Raw genomic sequence first — 23,860 nt, forward strand, 5'->3', positions numbered from 1 at the left:
TGTATCTTGAGGACAAGATCACCATAGACCCACGTGTAGGGGCTGAATTACATTTGTAGGGCATTGTTTATCGCACCACTTTATCCAGGCAAAAATTTTTCAATCTTTTAAATTTATTTTAATAGATTATTCTTTTATAATAATATTTTATAATAATAATATAGCAATATTTAGGCAATATTTTTTTTTCAACAAACAAGAGGCTTTTTGATGAAATGGATAGAGTGGATTAAAGCTATTATTACTTCCAACGAAGTTGTTGTTTTGATTAATGGAAAAGCTAAGGTGATTATTCATGATTTTATTACTATGGATTCTAGTGATCTATTTAAAGTCATCTTGTTTGCTCATGTATAAATAGATTGTTTTGATTAATGGAAAAGTTGGAAATAGGAGCAGTTGACAGAGCTGTTGGGAACCACCACCATCTACTCAATTAAAATTACACAACTATAGCTCCAATCTTAATGACTATGGCCTTGTTTGGCAGAGCTGTTGGTAGTAGAGCTTTTGAAAATAGAGCTTTTTGAAGTAGACCTTTTATAAAAAACTATTTGCTGTTTGGTAACTATATTTTTAAAGTGATGTGTAACTTTAATATGTGTTTGGTAAACAAACAAAGAAAACACTTTTGGTATGACAAAATAACCATAAAAGATATTGCATATTATTATATAATAGTGCATAATAAAATATAATATATATTAATACATAAATATATGATATAGTATAATATTATTGTAATGTAATATAATATTATTATAATATAGTAATATAATATTGTATACTATACCATAATAATATAACATAATTTGATATTATATAACATAACATATCAATATATTATGATATAATATAATATAATATAATATTATATTCATAGTATAATATAATAATAAAAGTATAAAATATTATAAATTATATATTAAAAGATATTTAGGATTTTTTGTTTCCTTTTTTGGGACTTCTATATATTTCTGTAATATAAAAGGATATTTTCTACAATTATAATATTTTATTATGGGTATTTTGGTTTAACAAGAAAAAAATTATAAATTAAAACAACTTTCTAAAAGTGCCTTTCCGAAGAAGCTCCATTTTGGAGCTTCTTTGAAGAAGCTGTTTTAGTTTTTGGCAAAGCTAAAATAACTTTTCGATATTTTTATCACACCTCTATTCCATCCAAAAATACTTTTGAAAGGTCAAAAAGTGCTTTCTGACCCATCAAAAGCTCTGTCAAACGAGGCCTATATAGCTGGAGCTCCTATGTAATTGTAGAGGCATAGGCTGTGATAGAGTTTATAGGCATTCTTGCAACTTGTATATTGATTGATTGGGTCTATTTTTGAAGTGATTGCAGATTCTATTGACACTTTATAGTGGGATGGGTCCATTTTGTTATAGATTTGTATCTTTTTTTGCAAAGATTGTTCAAGCTGAGTTTTGAAATTCAAGTTTAATGTTTTCTAAGAAAGTAATAACATCGGTAGCTGGATCACAAGTCATTATTGAAAAGCCAAACAAAAATGGGCTAGAATAAACTTGTCATAGCTCATGGAGGCACTCCCACCACATTATAGAACCATGGGGCCCGCCGCAGCAGCAACAATAATATTTTGATATAACTATCAATTAGACTTGGATAAATTGTATCAATGCTGCTACAACCCAATATTAAAATCTACCTAAGCTAGCAAAATGTTTGTACCAAAATCGCCAAGCCAAAACTTAGTAGATGATAAAGTCCAACATGGCCTTACACAACAGAGTTTCATGTTGTAAAAAAATTTATGGTCTACTTGCAACGTGATGCCCTTGAATACATACGCTTGCGACTCAAACCGTCATGCATAGCTTTGTGTCATTGACCCGTCTCTCTTCCGCAACCATGTGGATGTGGGCCTACCACGAGCATTCCTTTCTCCAAAACCTATGCTTGCCGATGTCGACAGACCCCCAATTCGAATTCACAGACCCATATAGTTTCTATGCGGATATAAGCTCTACCGGTCCTACCCGCCCGTCGCCCTCCTGAACGCATCTAGTCCCGTCCATCAGCGGAATCTGATCCAGTTTTCAATAATGGACGGCAGATGTTGCTCCCAAGATCCATATAGCTAAGCGGGGAGAACTCCAACGATCGCAAATCGCAAATCCAATTTCTTTCTGCCGGCTGCGATTTCCTCCCCCCTCCCAAGAAAGAGCTCAGCGGTTCTCTCTCTTCGTCTTCGATCCCAGTTCTTGATTTCGGAATAGATCCTTTTTGAGGCGATCCCCTCTCCCAAGAAAGAGCTCGTCAGTTCTCTCTTTTGCTTTTCGACTTTGATTCCGGCTCTTGATTTCGGGATCGATCCTTTTTGAGGAGGATTTGGATGATTCCTCGAGATAGGTTTTCATCTGCCGGCTGGGAATTAGAAAACCCATCGGCGGATTTCCCTTCTCCAAAGCACTGATAGATAGCGGATGGGAACGCGATTTGGAATACAGAGAAGACGGATGGGGGGTTTTCTTGGTCGCTTCGTACTGCCTCTGCTACTCTTAGCAGGTATTGGTCTCTCTCTTTCTCTCGCATATCATCTTGGATGAATCTTTCGTAACTTCTGTGGTTCTTGAATGATACCTTCAACAAGGTTTCCAAATTTGAGGAGATACGATTCGTTCTTGAATGTTTTAAGGATCTAATAGTGGTTTCCTCTTTTGCAATCATGAGAACATTATCGTGTAATCTGTTCACGTTTTAGTCGGAAACAAGCTATCCAGGAGCAGGATGAATGTTCCTGGTGTACATGTTTAGTTGTCTTGATGGCGAAGTTTTTCATGTTGGTGTTTGTATTGTCGACTTATGGTTTGTATAGTATTAACAAAATTTCCAAGAAATATCCTAGGCTTTTGAGTGATGGAGGGGAAGCTTTTTCTTCAGGGTTTGGCCAATTTTGTGTATTTCTTTATCTGACACTCTCTTACTTAATCAAGACTCCTTTCATTGGGGCTCTGGACCTAACAATCTAGTATTACTGTTAGTTGCAATGAGTGGCAGGGAGAAATTTTGCGAAGCAAGAAACGTCAGCAAGATGAGATAAAATTTTTGAAATAATCTTGGAACGTTGAGTACCAACCTTGAGCTCATCAATAGCTTCTTAACAGGACTAACGGTACTGTTTCTTGGATCGATGTGGCAGTTTGGAGTGATCACATAGAATAGTTCTTTTTGTACCATGGCATCAAAGAGCAGTGGCTAGCACTTGCCTCGGTCCACCGGGAAGGTGATGCGCTCTGGTGTTTTCATTGTTTTCAAAGGGACCAAGTGAATATCTCATGGGTGAAGCTTATTCTCTTGATACTTTGTGCTGTCCAAATTGAATACGAAGATTCTACTCTTCCCAAGATAAGGCATATGGGTGGTTTTGAGTACCAAGGCTTCCTATCTGCTTTGCTTAGCTCCTGGAAGAGGATGTTGAAATTTAAGTCTAGATGTGATGTCCCTACTATATCATGGTTGCAGTTGATTCTCGCATCCATACGAGGAGAAATGAGATGTCTAGGTGATGGTTAACATGAGATAGTAGGCATTGACCATCCTTTGCTTGCTTTGTACAATGGGAACATTGCCTGGATATGGTTCTTTAGGACAGGGAATGCTTTTAAGGGCAGAATTTGTATACCTTCTAGCAATGCACAGAGAATTGACGGTGATATGGTGTGCTCCATCTCAAGGCTTACCTAGGCATGTGTCTTGTGGCATATTAAGATGAATTGACAGCTTGCGAGTTGATACAAGGGCATACCACATGCTGGTACATGACCGGTACACCCCGTACTGTGATATTTGAAACTTTGATCTCCAAGTTACGAGGTAACTAAACTCAATTGGGTTTATCGCCCATTGCTTACTCAGGTCGTTGGCTGCTTGTCACCTCTATATCAATGTGGTAAGATGGGTCCAAATTCCACAATCGAAGAGTCTGATTGCACGGTACATTGGAACAGCTCATAAAAAATAATTTTCTGTAATATAATATGTCCCATAAGGCCTTGTGTTGTTGGTTAGCTATGGGAGTCGATGCATGATAATGGTTTAGTAATCCTCATGTAGTAGGGAATCAAGAGGTTGCAATATGCTGGGCCTTTGGACAGGTTAGCCTTATTTATAGACTTGACCATGCAATTGCTACCCTAAAATCAGCCATCATTATGAAGATCAATGCATATAATGAAAAGATATTCAGGGTGCTTATAAAAATTGAGCATATCTAAGTGGAAGAAAATCTTTTTCTATAACTCATTCATGAGAACACTTATTAAACGTGTAACTAGCTCAATGCCTTCTATCTACATCCATTCTGAAACCTAGAGAGTGGAGGCCCAAGCTTCTCTTGAGCCTACATATGAATATTGTGTTGCTTGGCTTCGCCTTAGGGAGTGCAGATCTGACCTGCTATCAGGTTTATCTTTTTACTATCCAATCCTATAAAGTGTTCATTGCAGTGGGACTTGTATTTGTTATCTCTTTATATGTATATACACAAAAGAAATCTTGCTTCCTTTGTGCTAAAAATGCACTTACCATATGTATTCTTTCTCTCTCTTGAATGTTTTGCTTCCATTAGAAATTGGGAAGTCTTCTTCATTAGGCATGGAAGTCAAGATGCTTTGTAACTCTTCTAGCTAGTTAATACCTCTCACCCTAGTTTAGAGGGGCTGACCTGGCATGCCATGCACAAGCAAACTTACTATGTGGACATTAAGGTACCTCCTCATGGGAACCCATTTGCCACTCGCGATACCTTGACCATTGGAGATTTGACTCACCTAAAACACTTGTCAAATACACTAATTTTATTGATCCTATTGGAGGTTTTTAATTTAAAATCATGACATGATCCTTCTCTAGAATTTTAAAGTTTAGAATTTTGAGATTTTTTAGGAGTGTTGATTGGAGAAGCACGAGAGGATCAGGGGAGACAAATATGAATTTGGAAAGTTATACACAAAGTAGAAATCTCCAATTTCATATAGTAGGATTCTTACGAAATTTATTGCTTAACCAAACACCTCGTATGATAAAATCATAACTTGAAAATGATGAAATATTATGATTTTATAATACATCCAACATCCAGATACACCCTTCAAAACTGTTAAAGCATATCTTAGGTCTTAACCTGTGACTTAGCTTGTTCTGACTCCAAAAACTAAATCTTATAAAAATATTTGAATGATTTTAAAATGATGTAAAAAATAACGTGTGTCAAATGTCAGCACTTCAAAAAATTATATTTTTTAAATTCCATAACAATAGCGACTTGGCTCGTGCATGTGCAAGTTGCACCAAATTTGTATGGGTTACATGTTTTTAGTGCTTGATATACACCTGATTCATGGGCATGAATGGTAGGCCAATTCAGGAACTGCCACTTTCAAGGTTACGACTATCCTATTAATTTTGTTTTGACATATTTGCTCGACAACCTTAAGAGGAAGTGATTATATTAACCTATATGTATGCACACATACAATAGATGGTTGATTTGGACTTGAAGATATACGAAAACATGAATAAGCTGATTCAAATTTATTTGAGTAAGGATTGAATGATTCACGATGATTGAACTGAGCTCAGGACCACGTTGCCATGAATCTTTTTTCAGTTGGTCTCTTTTAAATCTGTTTCTAACTTATGAATTTTGTTCTTTTTATTGGTATTTAATATTTAATTATAATCATTGTCCACATATTGTAGTTCTAACTATGTAATTCTATCATGAATTGCTTTGTTATTTCTCATGTTTTCCTTTTAGCTATTGTTTCAGCAGGTTTCATGAGGGTAATTATTTTCCCTAAAATTTCTTTTGGTTTGTGAAATTATTATAGGCTTTTTGTTGCCCTTATGATTCTGCAGTTTCTAATTGTGAAGTGTAACTTATTAAATTGTGTTTGATATTTTTTCATCTAAATAATGTTATATGGATTGCCTGGTTCAAATTACATAGAAAAATGATTATTGTTTTCATTGAATTGAATCATGAAAGATAAATATTTCCTTTTGTGTGTGTGTGGATGGGGGGGGGGTGGCTAAGGTAGGGATTGGAGGGGACCAAATACGATGTATGACAAGGTTGACTAAGCTAAATAATCTTGCCTTGGGGCCTGTCGAGGAATCTAATGCCTTCTTCTTCTTCTTCTTCTTTTTTGAGTTTGGGGAAAAAAGGCGGTGAGAGGGGGGGGGGACAATATCTTTTGCTGCCTAGAAGTTATGACATAATCTCTCACCATCAATGTTTGGAAGGTTAATTGTTGTAGAGCTTTATCATGTCAGTTTATGATCATTTACTACATGCAGAAGTTTATTTCGTTTTTTTCTTTGCAGGTTCTTTGCTCGACTGGAGCTTGATTTCTCTGGTCAATATGTTAATTTTTTTGGCCATTCAATTTACTGCTCCAAAAATAGGTATGCTTCTTGCAGTGTTGCATGTTATTTGCTTTTTTATTGACACTAGGTTGTCTGTTTTTCAATGAAAATTCTGCCATGCATGCTTTTATTTTCTCCTTAAGATGAATAATATTATGCTAACTTTCTTATTCTATTAATGTTTACATTCTCTAACTATATATGGATTTTCTTAGTTTCTTCAACCGTTTTCAGATATGTTGCTATAACATGTTGACTGTATCCATATGGATGTATGTGTATGCATTATGCATTATTGGCAATATAACTGGTGGTGATTGCATGATGCAATTAGTTCATGTTTTAGATTGAACATTTATTACTGTTGCCTTATCTTTGAAGTTCAGTTGATTTGTGAGCCAGTGCCCTACATTAAATATATACAGTAAGGTATGCCATATTGTATCGAACCGGACAATATAGAGCGTATCGTATCATGCTAGTTCGGTATATGTGCATGGTACGGAGCACGTACCGACACTTGGTACACGGAATTGGCCCCCGTACATGGCGTACCAATATAGTAGCAGGGTGGCACCAGTCCGGGGCCTAGTACCAATATGGCATACCTTGATGTAAAATATTTAGTAAAAATTGTCTTATCATCATGCCTTATAGGAACTTTTATTGTATGTCATTGTGTACCTATGTCATGGGTGCATCTGCATGTATTCAATTTTGATGGTTGTAAACTTTTTGTAAAGTTTTTTGTGGACCCTTTCAAAAGAAGATCATTAATGTTTCTTTCTGTAATTTCAATTTTTAATAATTGTTATTTTCAAGAAGTTAATGTATTAATCCTATAGTTATTATCATTAATATTGTAGAACTATGCTTATTTAGGATCATTCATGCATAAAACTTTAGACGTGCATCTTATATCAAGAAAAAAATGGTGAATCTGATCATGGTGCTAACACTATTGATTTTGAGTAACATCATGATAATATGCCATGGGAAATTGAAAAGTTAAATATAGTATGTAGAGTATAAAATTAATATTAGAAAGAAATAGCAAAATAGATCAAGTAACTCAACTACTTGGCTTGTACCTTTTCCTCAGACTCATCTCCCTTTGGTCCTTCTATGATCAAAAAGGAAATAAGGAACCAATCAGAGAAACGATGCTAGGAGTAATACATTAGCAAAACCAAAATAATAAAGGAGAAAAAGCACCTTAAAAGAAAACTTCTTCATCTTCTTGGGCTATGAGGCTTTTAAGCAGTCTTCTTGTGGAATGAGGAGAGCCATACCATGAAATCTGTCTCCATGTACAAGGCCTACTATGCATTAAAGATTGAGAAAGAGGCATAAAGGGATTAATAAAGTGATGGATAACCACCGAAGCTCAAACTAAAATCATGATTGCACCAAAAGTTATGTTAGTAGAAATTTGAAGGCCCATGCCTTTAGATTTATGTCAAGGTTAGTTAGTGGGGGTTGGGACATACCTAAACAAATTCTAGGCTTTATGGACACAAATTAGTGGGTGAATTTGTGATGGCACTTAATTTCTAGGGAAATAATGAACTTAGAAAAAAATGCATTGTTAGTCATGGGATAGGAGTCAGTTTCACAGCTAGGAGTGATGTGAAAACCACCGCCATTGCTGCCAATGTTTGATGGATAAACCAACTATATGAGACATTTGGACAATAAGAACCTATCTATCTAGTCTAAATAGTTGTATGTTGACTTCTAGGTTTAGGAATTGTTGGATGGCCACACGCATGTTGTAAGAGGCTTCAAGTGCGCCTAAGTGCCATTTGACTCCATGAAAGTTGTATGACCACCCTTTTGCGCCGAGTTAGCTAGGGGAAGTAGAATCAAATAATCAAGTTGAATTCCGGAGGCACCCATGACTCACAAATTCTGGTCAATATATAGGGTCTTGGAACACTTTAAGTGCAACCACCTAGGATCTCACCCAAAAAGACTAGCCAAAAGTTGTTATTTTTTTGATCCTTTACCTTGAATTAATGCCCAAAACCTTCCTAATGTATAGTAGATGGGGGACTAAACACAAGCTTGCACGGCTCCTGACACATTCCCCCTATTTAACATTGACCTCCTTGGCAGAGAAGGGTCGAATCAAAACAATCCAATCACATAAACCATGATTGGCTTGTGGTCAGCCCCAAAAGAGCTCATGCTTCAATGTTCCTAATCACACATGGCCGTTACAACTGGTATTGGAACTAACCCAACTTATGACCCATGTGTGACTAGGAGACATTGCAGCACAGGCCCTTTTGGAGCTGACCATGAGCTAATTATAGTGTATGTGATTGGACTGTTTTTGATGGGACCCTTCCTTAGTAAGGATGCTTAGGCTTAAACGAGAGGAGTGTGTGAGGACCTGGAAGACACATGCTTAATCCAATATTAGTTGTGCAGTGGGAAGGTCTTGTGTATTTAAGCAGGGCCAAGGACCCTAAATAACAGTTTCTATCTAGTCTTATTAGGAGATACTGGGTCATTACATTAAGTACCCCATCTACTCTTGTCTTTTGACGTAGTTGGTTAAAATTGATTTAAGCTCATTTGCTTTCCTCTTCTCTTGTTGGGGTGGTGATTTTCTACCAAACTTGTAGTGCTGATTTAGAGGGCATCTTGTTGATTTTAAAAGGCCGACAAGCAACCCTTTTGCAAGTCCAGGTGTCAATTCCACATGCAGGCAAATGTTTTGTGGTGTGTCATGCTTCAAATCCTTGTCGATTGATTCATCACTATCTGTTGCTTTGCTTATTTATTATTTATTATATTATGATATTTTTTACTTGTGCTTGAATGTTCATTTTATTTCAAAACTATAAACCTACTATGAGATCGATAAGGGCTTGTTTTATCTTGTTGGCATCTAGGCACTATTGGTAGGATTGTGGCTTGTTCTTTATTCATAAGCTTCCAAAATTAATGCAAGCTGCCTAATGTGCATTTTCTTCCACTTGTGCTTGCTTTGATCTTTTATAGCACACACCCTTTAGGTTTGAGCCAAGTCAAGTCTCCTTTTCCTCTTCTTAACATGAAAGGAACTCAAATCAGAAAAAAAGAAAAATAATATTACAAAAATGAGAAAACAGTTGATGAAACATAGACAGGAATTTGGGGAAAATTAAGGAAAAAATAAGGGAAAATAACCTCTATGTTGTTTCTCTATGTTGCTGGGTTTCTGTGAAAGCCTCATGAGCTTTAAGAATGTTGTATATATAACTCCTTCCATTCTTCCCTTCTCTCTCTATTTTTTTTTTGATAAAGATTTTGAATTTATTACTTTGTTTCTTGTTTCTTGAGTTTGTGAAGAGCTTTATTATGGACACCCCATAATTATCCTAGCTTTCCAACAATACACCTAAGTCCTAACTATGAAGGGCTAAGATTGAGTGGTTATACTTAGTTAAATCCAAAAGTGGCAAGCCGATATGGCGAAATGGTCAAGTTTAAAATTTTTTAATGGTTCCTCATGACTTGTCAAGCTATGATCTTTATAAAGAAGTAGAAAGCTCAAGAAAAAATGGTAAAGTTAAACCTAACTAGATATTTATCAAAAAATGTGCTGAAGAAAGAAAATCTAAGGAAAGAATTTGGATAAGGATATTCTACAAAATATATTATTGGTTACTCAAATCAGAATATGTGTGGCGGAGATGCCTTAAGTATGACCAATAATACAATGACAAGAAACTAAGATCCTCTAGATCTAATTTTGTAGATGGTGTTATATATGTGTGTGTGTCAGAGAATTTGGATAATGATATTCTACAAAATATATTATTGGTAACTCAAATCAGAATATGTGTGGCCGAGATTCCTTAAGTATGACCAATTATACAATTATGAGAAACTAAGATCCTCTAGATTTAGTTTTGAGGTGTGGGTGTGGGTGTGCATGCATACATGCATGCTTCAATCCTGATTTTCTTTCCTTTATGAACAGATATGTATGTACATATACATATCATTTGTCACATGATGTTCGATTCTTTTTGGTTGAATTTCATATTTCATGGTTGTTTGACACTAACTTTATGTTCGTCCATTGCCAATGCATATATAACTTGTATTCTCTAGTTCATTAACCAAACTTAACCTTTTTTTTTGGTATAAGACTTTCTTGTATGACAGATTAGAAGGATTAAAGACCTAGTCTTTGCAGTCCATCCCCATCTTTCATTATCGATCTATGAGATATTGGGCACTGGGACAATTCTAACCCTGATACATGAAAAACACGGTTCTCTTGTCCCATTTTTATTGGTAATTGGGATGAACATGGATGCTGACCAGGATGGCCGATGCCCACAATTCCAACACTTTGAATGCCTTGGCATTCTTCATTGGAAAGCTAATTCTTTATTATTATTGTTAGTAATATTTCTCTTGTTTGTTTGTTGAAAAGAGAGGAAGACAGGGAGAGAGCCCAAATCATGGGCATCAAACCCCATTCCAAGTTGGAACTGGAATTGGTTTCAACACCATAAATCTGATTGCAGGCTAAAATAATCTCTTGTAATGCTAATTTATGATACATAAACCCGAAAAGCCCTTGGAACAATCTTTAAAAACAAAAAACAAGAATAACAAACAAATCACCGGGATACCAGCCCATTCAAAGTGTCAGAATGGTGCTGTCCTAGTAGTGTCTCGCCTTACTGCCTTAGCCTTGGATCGATATTGAATCCTGGTAGTGGGGCTAGGATTTAAAACCTTGCACTAGTCTGTGTAAATGTATTGTGAAGCAAGGAATGCTGAACCAGCCCATACCGGCCGGTTCAACCCATATCGAACGGTCCAGTTCAGCGTTAAAAAATGGTATCGGCTCGTACCGGCCCGTACTGGTCCGAACCGGTCCAAACCAGCCTCCATACTGGTCTGTACCGGCCCGTACTGGTTGGGTCAACTTTTTTTGGATTTTTGGAGGCCGAACCAGTGGTACCAGTTTGGTACTAGTTTGAACCGATCCGAACCAGTACTGAACCGGTCTGGTGGCTGATTGGTACGCCTACCAGTACCGGTCGGCAATCCTTGTTGTGAAGCCAGAGGTTGCATGTTCTTGATCTTATTCGTAATACCATTTCGAGGTCCTCCATATTTGTTTTTATAGTGACATTGTTTTCTTAAGACCTTTTATTTGTCACCCTTTCCAACATTTCAACTTGGCAGATCATACGAACTTTTTCAACTTTTCTACTTTTTTGTAATACCATGGTCCTTTCCAATTATGTAGTTGAGTTCAAAATTTAATTTGGTTTGATTTACAGTGCATATAGGGGCTTATAAGCTTAGACTTCTTGGTTTGGTACACATATAGTTTACGAACTCATGGAGAGCACAAGATCTCTACTAGCATTATCAGGCAAAGTCTCTGTTTGGAACCGTTATAATATATTTTACATATGTGTTCCGCGATGTCGATGGCATCTTGTTGCATAGTGCATGTACTTGCATAAACAATTGGTTATAGTTTATCATCATGTGTACTGGTTGATATTGCAAGTTTCTTTCATAAGGACCACTGGATGGTTATCTCCTCTAGTTATGCTTTCTTAAGAGAAATCTTAAATTTCAGATTACAGTGAGGTGCAAGTTTGGAAGCACTCCAAGATTAGTTTCTAGATGGATGTTATGATAGGATATATTTATTTGCTGTCTCTCTTCAAGATTTTAAAACCAAGATGAAAGGTGATAGGCTGCTGGGTCATTTTCTAGCTCTTGCTGGGTCATTTGCTAGCTCTTGTTAGGTCCCATCTTTTCCTCTTTCTGTCGTTTTGAAAGGGCAAACTTGGAAGCAGCGTGGTTAAGAACAAGATCTTAATGTAATGTGTATAATGGAGCCTTTTTTGATTAAGGTCCTTCTATGACCTTGATTTTAACAATGGAACTCCTATTACGGTTATAAGTTGTCTTGTACTATTTCTCGTTAAAAATATCCTTTGTCTGGATGGTAGCCTTATTATGATAGCCCGTGATGGTGACAGAAGGAAGAAGATTTGGAACCTTATGATGATAGCCTGTAATAGCGTTTTTGAAATGACGTTCGCATAGTTTGTTACTTTGTTACTATTTTCAATGAATGATTTCTCCTTTCAGATGAATTGTACCTTCCCGCTGAAATGTTCGTATTCACTTTGCAGCTCACTCTGGAACTTGTGTTGCCTTGTGCTCATGTGAATTTTTCTCCTTGTTACCACAATGTATGTCAAAAACCTTAAACTGCTATTAAAAGAATATGTTTAAATGCTCTGAAAATGCTAGACCTTAAAGTCAATTAGGTAATCTCTTAGCCTACTTTTAGTCAAACATACTCTTTTTCATTCATGCTTGGTTTCTTTTTTATGATTGAAAGCTAACTGTATTGCAGAAGCCAAATGAAATGTGTTCCTTTTCTGACATAACAGTGCCGTGTGAAAGTGAGCCATTGATTATTATGAACGATTCTTATATAAAGCAGCCATTGCAGGTGTGATATCATAAGTGACCCTTTTAAGTGAGATATTTCATTCAGACCTTGTATTTTTGAGAAATTGTTACAACACTTCTGGACTTCTTTGAAATACGTGTACCTTGCAGTGCCAGCTATGCATCATTTAAAAAATCTACTTTAGGGACTTTCACATGATATGTTGTGTGTATCTTTTTGACATCCTAAACATATATGAAGACCACTGCTTGTGTTGTACATGTAATTGATTGAGCTGCAAAATTAAATAACATAGCGAACCTTTTTTGCCTTCAATTTTCTGTAACTTGTTAGAATATTGTCTTTTAAAATCAAATTCATGAGTTCATTTTCCTTTCAGTGTTTAGAAATTTCTGTATTATAGCAAAATAATATTCAGTAATTTGAAATTGAATGGTTTCAAATGCCAGTATGCAGTTTATTTAATATTTAAACAATGTTTCTCTGACATGCTACTTGACAGGATCCCGTTCTTGGAAGTTACATCTAATATCGTGGTGTACAATCATTTTTTCTGTCCTTGCTATATTAGCACAAATCATATTTCATACTCTTTGGTGTATAGAGGGCCAAGGGTGGAGTGTAGCTGATGCTTGGTGGGCAAAGATGATTGGCTTTGTGAGGTGATATTTAAAGTCTGTTCTTTTATTTCTTGTATTCATGTATTTTTGGGTATGAAACAGAGCAATTGTATTTTATATTTTTCTTTTTTTGCCTATTTGGTCATCTCTGTCATGCTTGTTTGCAGCCACTGATAAACATGATCACCAACAATACATGGTCAAATATTCAAAACTTTTAATTAACCATCTTGGTTTGGCATTTCTTTGTTGGTGAAAAGCATAAGCAAATATGTTTTTCTTTTCTTTCTTTCTTTCCTTTTTTGCTTATATTATTTCAAAACAACAAAAGAACTTCATACCCTGTCCCGTACAATTACTGCAGAATGCCATGAACACGTACCACATCTTAAAGAAAAGAAAGCTTCATATGGTGTATGATATGTCACTTATGGTGCTAAAGTTATCTTGGAGATCATAACTGAGATAGAATGATCAGCTTTCCCTGCCTTTAACTATCTGAGAGTCTAAAGTATAATTATAAATCTTCCTGCAATGAAGGTTAAATAAGAGAATCAACATTGTTTTGCTCTGATATTAAGGTTATTTTATCTCTTGGTACATTTGGCCATACAGAATTATGGAGATTCAAATTTAATCATGTTTCATCTGCAAGCTTACTCTGCATAGAGATTGTTCTAGTTGACATACAATAAACATTTTGCAGTTTCCAGCCATGGGGATCAACATCTGTTATCTACTTTGTGATCATACAGCTATCAGCTGCTCTTGTTGCTTTAGTCGAAGTCGTTGGAAATAGACTTCATCAAGATTCCTGTTGGCTAAAATTCTTTTCTGCAGTTGATCATATAGGTCTGCATACTGACAAGCTTTACTTTCTTATTTTTCTGGATTTATCGTATATAACTGCATTTTATTAATATTACACTATTTTATAATGCTTTAAATTTGTCTGCCTTTAATTTGGGAAGGTGATTTTTTAAGGCTAATAGTTCTAGTGAGCCTACCTATATTGGGTTCCCTTGTAAATTCAGTTGCATTAATTGTCTTAATATGCTTGATCTGGTATATATTATCAGAGGATCATATGCTTGTAATTTTCTATTTGTTATTATATGACAAGTGATTAGAATCACCGCAGCAATCATGTAGTTTTTACTTCTCTTACATGCAATTTATGATCATAAATTCATAATTATGCTTTATAACTTTCATGATTATTGATTGACCGTAACTTCACGTTGACATGGAACATTGCCTTTCTGTATGTGATACCTGAAACTTTCGTTATTTGTAGGTGGGTCTGGGAACTCGTGTTTGGCTGCCGTGTTGAACACCAAATATGCTTGTTTGAGTGGTGTGCCATGAGCCATCAGAGTGTGACTCCACACTAGCATATGAGTCATGAGTGTGTTTGTAATGAATGTAAAGAGCATAACATTTCTATCAAATAGGTTAAGACCCTGTTTGGGTACCCAAAAATACCAGTGTATTCGTTGATACTCTAGTACTTTTGGTCCCCAATATATAAATATCTTATAGTGGTGTTTGGAAGGTGATTTTGGAGTATGAATACTCTGGTATGCATTTCACATTTCCATTTTGTCATAAGTTATTCAGAATTTTTTTAGGATAAAAAAGAATGAATCAATGAAAGGTTGGTCCTTATTGGAACTTGAGTAAGGAGTAGCTCTTTGTAGGGTAGGGATTTATTAAGCAAAACAAATTTCAAGAATAAGAAAGAGAACCCCTTTTCATCCAATTCGGGAGTATTTTCTTACTCCACCAATACCCATGGAAATAAAAATACAAGGCTTATCAGGCTCTTTGGCTTCCTCCTTGATCCCCTTTTGGCAGCCCCCTTTGACGACCCCAATCCTTTCCGATGAACACGACTCTGATGAACTCCGATCCCTCATGATCGACCCTACAGATGACCCCAACCCACTCCGGCAACCCCAGCTGTCTCAAACGAACTTTGATCTCCTCTTGTTGCCCCTGTTTGGGACTCCAACTCTCTCCAGTGACCTTATCAACCCTGATCCCCTCCCTATCTCCCACTTTGGTGACTCCTATCAACTTTTTTCTCCTCCCTATGTCCCTCGTCGGCAACCCAGATCAGCTCCAATCGCTTCCCTATCGTCCCCTTAGGTGATGCCCTCCCCCAACACCCACAATCATCACCACCACTACAATCACAACCATTGCTGCCTCCCCCGCTGCTATCAACACTATCAGCACTGCCACAATCATCATAATCATCATCATCACCACATCCACCACTACTATCATGACCTTCATCGCCATCAACGCCACCACCATCACACTGTCACTACTGTCATCGCCATCGCCACCGTCATCTCTGTCACCACCACCTCTTTTGTGTCACCCTGACCCAAATTGACTTTGGGCTTCTTCAATCTACTGCAATTCTTGAGGATGAGATCGGTGAGGAAGGTTAGAAATCTGGAAGGAACAAAAGATAAAGGGGTTTAGGGGAGGGAGTTGCACGATGGGGAAAATTTCCTATAAAATTACTGTGAGAAGCCAAACCACTAATCAAGTTGTTACGGGGGAATTTAGCCACCTTGCCCCACGTGACCGGCACGCGCGCCCAGGAAGACTACGGCTGCTCCTTGATCCAGCAATCCGACCTCGGGTCGGATATCTTCGGCTCCGCAGCCCGACCCCGAGTCGGCTGCCCCTTGATCCAGCAATCCGACCTCGGGTCGGATATCTTCGGCTCCGCAGCCCGACCCCGAGTCGGCTGCCCCTTGATCCAGCAATCCGACCCCGAGTCGGCAAACTCTTGACAACAACAGACTGTTCCCCTGAGGCACGCCGCGGCCCCCTGCTCCACTACTCCCTGCAACGGCCGTATCCGGCGCTGTCCCACGATCCCCTGTAACAGCCGTACAAAGCGGAGCTCCACTACGCCCTGCCATAGCTGTACCCAGCGCTGCCCCACGACGCCCTGTAACGACCATGTCAGTGGCAACCCCATCGCGCCACACGATGACCAATCCCCGGAAAAACCTCCCAGCCTGATATATATGCGGCTGGGGGGGGAAGGGGGAGGGTAAGCAAGATTTTCCAGAGTATCATCTTACCTGCTACCTCTCCTTCTCCTTCGATCTCCCCTAACTTGATCGTCGGAGGGCCCCCACTACCCCGGTGGTGGTGCGAGGCTTGCTTGCAGGTTTTCCGGCGGAAGGTGGAGCGCAACCGAAGTAATTCCAAGGGAACCCCGTTCACACCGCTGTGCCAATCGTTCTTGGTTTGGACCCCCAGCAACAGTTGGCGCTAGAGGAAGGGCACCGGATCTCAGAGCGATCGTAATGGCACGGCGAGGTGGTCGTGGAGCTTCCAATGCTTCCGGTCGCGGGGCCTCTCGCGCCTCTGGCCGGAGGGCCGCTGCATCTCCAACACACTCTCAGCAACACTCCACCTCCCCACCGCCCGTTCAGACGGCCGAATGTCAAGCAGCGTTCGACCAGCTCAAGGAATACCTGGCGTCTCCTCCCCTGCTGTCCAAGCCGCAAGAAAGGGAGATGCTCTACCTCTATCTGGCGGTCTCCCCAACCGCGGTCAGTGCGGTGCTGGTTCGGGAAGAGGCAAAGCTCCAGAAGCCCGTGTACTACATCAGCCGGGTCCTACGGGATGCCGAGGCGCGGTATACGAAGGCTGAAAAGATCGCCTTCGCGCTGCTGACCGCGACCAGGAGGCTCCGCCCCTATTTCCAGGCCCATTCTGTCACCCTCTTAACTGATCAACCACTACGACAGATCTTCAGCAACCCCGAGAATGCGGGACGGCTGGTGAAGTGGGCAGTAGAACTCGGTGAGTTCGACATCCGCTACCAGCCTCGACCCGCCATTAAGGCCCAGGTGCTCGCGGACTTCCTCGCTGAGTGCACGGTGCAGGAGGCGGAACCTAGACCGCCGGAAACGCCCAGCCTCGACCTCCCGACCTGGACGCTTCACATCGATGGGTCGTCGAACCCCGAGGGTGGAGGAGCCGGGCTGGTCCTTACCAGTCCTGATGGAGTGATAGCCGAGTATGCCTTGAGGTTTGGATTTCCAGTGACCAACAACGAGGCGGAGTACGAGGCCCTAGTCGCGGGACTCAAACTCACCGGGGAGCTCGGCATCCGGCGTTTGAAGGTTTTCACTGACTCCCAGCTGGTGGTCGGGCAGGTCCGTGGGGAGTTCGAGGCCCGGAGCCCGACCATGCAGAACTACGTCCGGAAGGTGCAAGCACTCATTCCCGACCTCGGCAGCGTCGACCTCCAGCAGGTCCCCAGAAGCGAAAATGCCAGGGCCGACAGGTTGTCCCGCTTGGTGGGTGCAGAGGCGCACAACTTGTCGAGGGCAATCTACCTGGAGACCCTGGATGCCCCGAGCATCGGCGAGGCTGGAGCGGTGATGGCGATTGATCCGGAGCCGTCTTGGATGGACCCGCTCGTCGCCTACCTCGCCGAAGGGATCCTCCCTGAAGACGAAGATCAAGCTCGGCGACTTGTCAGGAAGTCCGCCCACTACGTACTCTATGAAGGGAGGCTGTATCGGACCTCGTTTACCGCCCCCCTCTTAAGGTGCCTCCGCCCCTCGGAGGCGGCCTACGTCCTCGGCGAAGTCCACGAGGGCGTCTGCGGATCGCACTCGGGGGGCTAGGTCCTTGGCGCACAAGATCATGAGGCAAGGCTATTATTGGCCTACCTTGTTGGAGGACTCAAAGGATCGCGTACGGAAATGCGACGCCTGCCAGCGCCACGCCAACGTCCAGAGAGTCCCTTCTGTCCCCTTGGCACCAATCACCGCATCCTGGCCCTTCGCACAATGGGGAATGGATATCCTCGGACCATTCCCCGTCGCTTCCGCCCAGCGGAAATTCTTGATTGTTGCAATCGACTACTTCACCAAGTGGGTGGAGGCAGAGCCGCTGGCCACTATCACGGAGGCGCAAGTCCGGAAGTTCGTGAAGAAAAACATCATTGTCCGATTTGGGGTACCCCGGGTCCTCATCTCGGATAATGGTCGACAGTTCGACAACAAGCATTTCCGTGACTTCTGCGAGGAGTTCGGGATCGAGCATCGGTTCACATCTGTGTCGCATCCCCAAACCAACGGTGAGGCCGAGGTGACAAATCGGACAATCCTCCAAGGACTTAAGGCGCGAATCGGTCGGACGGGGCAAGCTTGGGTCGAAGAACTCGAGAACGTCCTTTGGGCGTATCGGACCACGCATCGGACCCCTACCGGGGAGACGCCTTTCAGCCTAACCTATGGCACGGAAGCGGTTGTCCCCGTGGAGCTCGGACTCCCCTCGCCCCGGGTGGCCGCGCACCGACCCGAGGCCAATTCGGAGCAACTCCGAGGGAACCTGGACCTCTTGGAAGAAGCGAGGAAAATGGCGCAGGTCCGGATGGCGATGTATCAGCGGAGGGTGGCCCGATATTATAACTCCAAGGTCCGACTAAAACTTTTCAGAATCGGAGATCTGGTGCTAAGGCGAGCCAAAGCATCTTAACCCGCGGAAGGTGGGAAGCTGCGCCAAATTGGAAAGGCCCGTATAGGGTTCGCTGGGTAAACCGACCTGGCTCCTACCAGTTGGAGGCCCTAGATGGTCGAAAAATTCCAAGGAGCTGGAATTCCGCTAACCTGCGGGTGTATTACCAGTAGAAAGACAAAGCCAGAAAGACAGTTCGACAAAATATATAGTTCTTTTCATTTCAATAATTCCTGGTTACAATGGCGTGTTCGTGTGATCACAAAGAATTCCCAGAGGGGGATTGGGGAGTAAAGAAAGTAAGGAAGAGGTGGGAACTCCGTGGAGCTGAAGATCTGGGATCCCGAACCCTCCGCCCGAAGCAGCTACAATCCCACTGGCCGTGGGTGCTTCTCCCCGGAGGCGCCATCGACGCCTCACGCAAAAGACGAAGAGCCGGCGCGGACGAAGAAGAAGTTCACACTGCTTCTAGAGGAACGCCACCTCCAAGGGATATTCCGGTCTTCCCCAGGAGAAGGGAAGGAAAGGAATACAAGGGAGAAGAGCGCGAGGAGGCGCGATCCCGGATGAAGCGTCTGGCGCAGAGCTCAATCGGGAGGTGGGACTGAAAAGAGGGGGGATGTGATCCCGGATGAAACGCCTAGAGCGGAGTTCCACCGGGGAGAATCTTTCCGTTGATCCCAGATGAAACGGCTAGTTGGCGGAAGTCGCGAGGGGCGCGCCTCCCGTTCCTCCGGCAGGGATTTCCCAGCCACGCGCCGGAGAGGAGGTCCACGACCCATGACAACCTGAACAGCTCCGGCTTGGCAGGCTCCACCGCACCTACGCTTATATTTATAGCCAAACTGTGGCCCCCCGGTCGTTCCGATGCGGGTGGCTCCAATAAATGCGGGCACATCGAATCCGGAGCCGTTCCGGCTCTCGAGGCTTATCCCCCCACGATCTCCTAAGCGTCGTTCTCCTTAATTGCATTCTTCGTGCAGGACACTCCGGGCGGCGTGTATCCCGCGGCCCCCGTATCTCCGCATGCGCCCAGGCCGCATCCGCCTCGAAGAACGCGCGTATCGCGGCCGCTTAACTGGCACTCCTCGCAAGCAGCAACTGGCCGGTCCGATTTTCCAGGTAACGCCTCAATTAGCATTTAATGGCCTTCTGGTGTTCCCCAGGTGACACTTCGAGAGGAGGAGAAACACGATCGCAGCTGGCCACGGAGAAACCCCGTCGAGTGGCAAGTGATAGGCGCGCGACCAACGAGCGGAATTCCCCGAGGCTCGGCCCTCGGATGCCAGGCTAACCCGATGATCATCCCGGGAGCAGACTAGCCTGAAGCCCCGACCGGTCGCCTCGGCTTGCGCCAGCCTTGGCCGACCAACGAGCGGAATTCCCCGAGGCTCGGCCTTCGGATGCCAGGCTAACCCGATGACCATCCCGGGAGCAGACTAGCCTGAAGCCCCGACCGGTCGCCTCGGCTTCCGCCAGCCTTGGCCGACCAACGAGCGGAATTCCCCGAGGCTCGGCCCTCGGATGCCAGGCTAACCCGATGACCATCCCGGGAGCAGACTAGCCTGAAGCCCCGACCGGTCGCCTCGGCTTGCGCCAGCCTTGGCCGACCAACGAGCGGAATTCCCCGAGGCTCGGCCCTCGGATGCCAGGCTAACCCGATGACCATCCCGGGAGCAGACTAGCCTGAAGCCCCGACCGGTCGCCTCGGCTTGCGCCAGCCTTGGCCGACCAACGAGCGGAATTCCCCGAGGCTCGGCCCTCGGATGCCAGGCTAACCCGATGACCATCCCGGGAGCAGACTAGCCTGAAGCCCCGACCGGTCGCCTCGGCTTGCGCCAGCCTTGGCCGACCAACGAGCGGAATTTCCCGAGGCTCGCCCCTCGGATGCCAGGCTAACCCGATGACCATCCCGGGAGCAGACTAGCCTGAAGCTCCGACCGGTCGCCTCGGCTTGCGCCAGCCTTGGCCGACCAACGAGCGGAATTCCCCGAGGCTCGGCCCTCGGATGCCAGGCTAACCCGATGATCATCCCGGGAGCAGACTAGCCTGAAGCCCCGACCGGTCGCCTCGGCTTGCGCCAGCCTTGGCCGACCAGCGGAAGAATTTCTTGAGGCCTAACCCTCGGATGCCTGGCCTAGCGCCGGAAGAATTTCCTGAGGCCTAACCCTCGGATGCCTGGCCTAGCGCCGGAAGAATTTCCTGAGGCCTAACCCTCGGATGCCTGGCCTAGCGCCGGAGGAACTTCAAGAGTCAGGAGTCGGCGAGACGCTACCAGGAGTTAAAAAGAGGAAGGACGAAAGTGAAATGAGGAAACACTTTGTTTGCATTAACTTTCGTTGCATCAGGGCCGAGACCCATACAACATGGCAAAACGCCAACATACAAAGAAAAGAACAAAGAAAAGTACAGAGAGTCAGCTTGGAGGAACCCCTGGGTCTGGAACGGCGAGCACGTCCGCGAAGGGTAGGGAGACGGTTGGAGAATCGGCAGGCAATGGCATCGGAGGGGAGTCGAGGAGGGAGACCCCACTCAGGTCGATTCCGGGGTATTTAGCGGACACCCTTGCCAGGCCTTCATCGAAGCCTAAGGCAAAGGAGTCGGACCCCGCGTCCGACATGTCACGGATGAACTCGGCGGACTGACGATAGGCCTGTACCGCCTGACGCCCGATTTCCGCGCTCTTCTCGGCCAGCGCCGCCTCCGCTCGCTCCGTAATCTGAGCTTTCGTTTCCATGACCTTCGCCACAATCCGGTCGTCCGCCTCGGAGGAGACCCTCAGCAGATCGGCCCGAGCCTCCATGTGCTTCGCCTCGGCAGCGACGCGAGCAGCCTCAGCCTCCTCCAGGCGCGAATGGAGCTCCTGGTTGCTCGCACGAGTCCCCTCCAAGGCCGACTCCAATTCGGCCAGCTTGGCTTCAAGAGATCGGGTTCGGTTGCGGGCGTTGTCGGCCGACTGCTGGGCCTTCTCCCACCTCTCCCGGAAGTCGGCAGCCTTCCGGGACTGCTTTTCGGCCCGCTCCTCCGCCTTCCTGATCTCGCTTTCGAGACCCGAGGCAACCTTGAGTTGCTCCTGAGCATCCAACAGTTGCCTCTCGAGGGCGGCGAAGCCGGATGCCCGTTCTTCGGCCACCTGGAGCCTCGTCTCGAGGTCCCTGGTCGTCCTCCCCGCCGCAGCCTGGCCTCCCTCCTCTACAGCTTTCAGTCGGCTCTCGGCCCTCGCCAGAAGCCTCGCCTGTTCCTCGTGGCTCTCCTCCAGACGAATCATGTACTGGGCGAGCTAAGAGATAGGAAAAATGAGAGCGTCAGACGGGGATCAATAGAGCCTATAAATGACGAAAGCAACCAAAAGAACACTCACCGACATGAGACAGACGCAGCTGGCAGCTCCGACTTCAGGGATCCTCATCTGCCGGACCTGCCTACGGTCACTCTCCAGCAGCACCGTCTCGACGAGGTTTCGGGCGCCGGCGAAAGTGAAGGCCGATCCCGACTTCGCCCCGGAGCCGGACGGTGGTTCTGCAGCCTTACCCTTACCCATCGCTTGGGGGAGAGTCATGCCGACCGTGCTCGGGGCGGGGGCCGCGCCAGAAATCGACAGGGTCCCGCTCGGCCGGGGCCTCGGCGCGCCCCTCCTTCTCGTATCATCCGAAGCCGACCGAGTCGAAGGCCGGGCTGGGGACCGACCGAGTCCGACCCGGCCGTCTCGGGCGCGCCCGGATGACACCTCCGGAAAAACGGTAGTCTCATCACCGGAGGGCTGATACGGCGTCAACTGTCGGTCCGAGCCTGCGGCGTCCCCCTGATCGGTGGGCCCGGACCCGTCTGTCGGCGTCGGAGTCGCCTGCTGGCGGGGCTTCTTCGCCGGTGGGACCCCGCTCGGAGGAGTCCGTTTCTTCCTCCGGACCGCTTCCAGTAGGGACGCCCTACTAACAGCCATTGCCTTGTCCGACTGCATGACGTCGTCGATTTCTGCAAAAAGGACGAGATGGTTAGAAACTGAGAAGCTGATGGAAAGAAGAAACGAAAGAGGAGAAAAGAGCTAAAAAAGAAGAAGTGGTGGTGGGCTCACGGTCGGCGGGGACCGAGCTCAGACCGACGTTCACCAAGGCATCCTCGGAAATAAGGCTAGCCACCGGGGGGAGCCGGCCCTCGGCAACCAACCCCCTCAAGACGGCGACGCCATCGGACTCCTCCCTCGACAACCTCGATAGGCCGATCGGGGACTTCATCGGCGTCTCCCAGGTTGTCCCGATTCCCCAAGAGGGATCTACGTCGATGAAAAAGAAACGCTCCTTCCAGCCATGAATGGAGGAAGGAGCCTCCTTGACGAGGCTGCACCCTCGCCGCGCCGCAAAGCACCACCACCCTCTGTCCCGGGGGTGGCCGTTCAGGCCGTAGCATTCCCAAAAGACGTTCAGGGTGGCGGGAATCTCGTGCATGCGGCAGAGAACCTGGAAGGCCGTCAGGGTACGCCATGAGTTCGGCACCAGTTGCGTCGGCGCCACTCTTAAACCTCGAAGCACCTGCACGACTAAGTCCGAGAGGGGAAAGCGGAACCCAGCCCGAAGGATGTCCTCATTGATGGCGACCTTCCCTGGAGGAGGATGGGACATCCTCTCCTCTGGCCCCGGGAGCGTAACGTTGCAGGTTTCGGGAAGGTGGTACCGGGCCACGAACCTATCTAGGTCTTCGGGGACCAGCTCCGACTGAATGCGGTCCGCTCTTACTTCGTCCATCCCTAACGGCCAGTGAATCTACGGTCAGGATGGGGTCAAGAGGGAAGAAGGGACCGGAACGACTGGGGTACACTAATACGAAAGGAGAAAGTACGGAGAGCCCTAAATTGAAGAGTGGGGCAAC

General features: G+C 44.5%; 1 protein-coding gene across 4 annotated transcripts in view; it reads left to right on the forward strand.

Annotated features, from left to right (window-relative positions):
* The first annotated feature begins 2,086 nt into the window (after positions 1 to 2,086).
* The window catches only part of LOC103716184 (piezo-type mechanosensitive ion channel component), an 84,865-nt gene continuing 63,091 nt past the window's right edge, over positions 2,087 to 23,860 (forward strand). For all 4 annotated transcript variants that reach the window (XR_005511215.3, XM_039124948.3, XM_039124953.3 and 1 more), the window contains exons 1-4: positions 2,087 to 2,545; positions 6,368 to 6,448; positions 13,372 to 13,531; positions 14,196 to 14,341. Coding sequence is in view for 3 of the 4 variants with exons in the window: in XM_039124948.3 (XP_038980876.3) it covers positions 2,464 to 2,545; positions 6,368 to 6,448; positions 13,372 to 13,531; positions 14,196 to 14,341 (469 nt within the window). In the remaining variant the exon portion in view is untranslated. The remainder of the gene's footprint in view (positions 2,546 to 6,367; positions 6,449 to 13,371; positions 13,532 to 14,195; positions 14,342 to 23,860) is intronic.

Source organism: Phoenix dactylifera, chromosome 2, assembly GCF_051530095.1.
Source record: "Phoenix dactylifera cultivar Ajwa chromosome 2, Ajwa_hap1_PhDact_Kaust_v1.1, whole genome shotgun sequence".
NCBI lineage: Eukaryota > Viridiplantae > Streptophyta > Magnoliopsida > Arecales > Arecaceae > Phoenix > Phoenix dactylifera.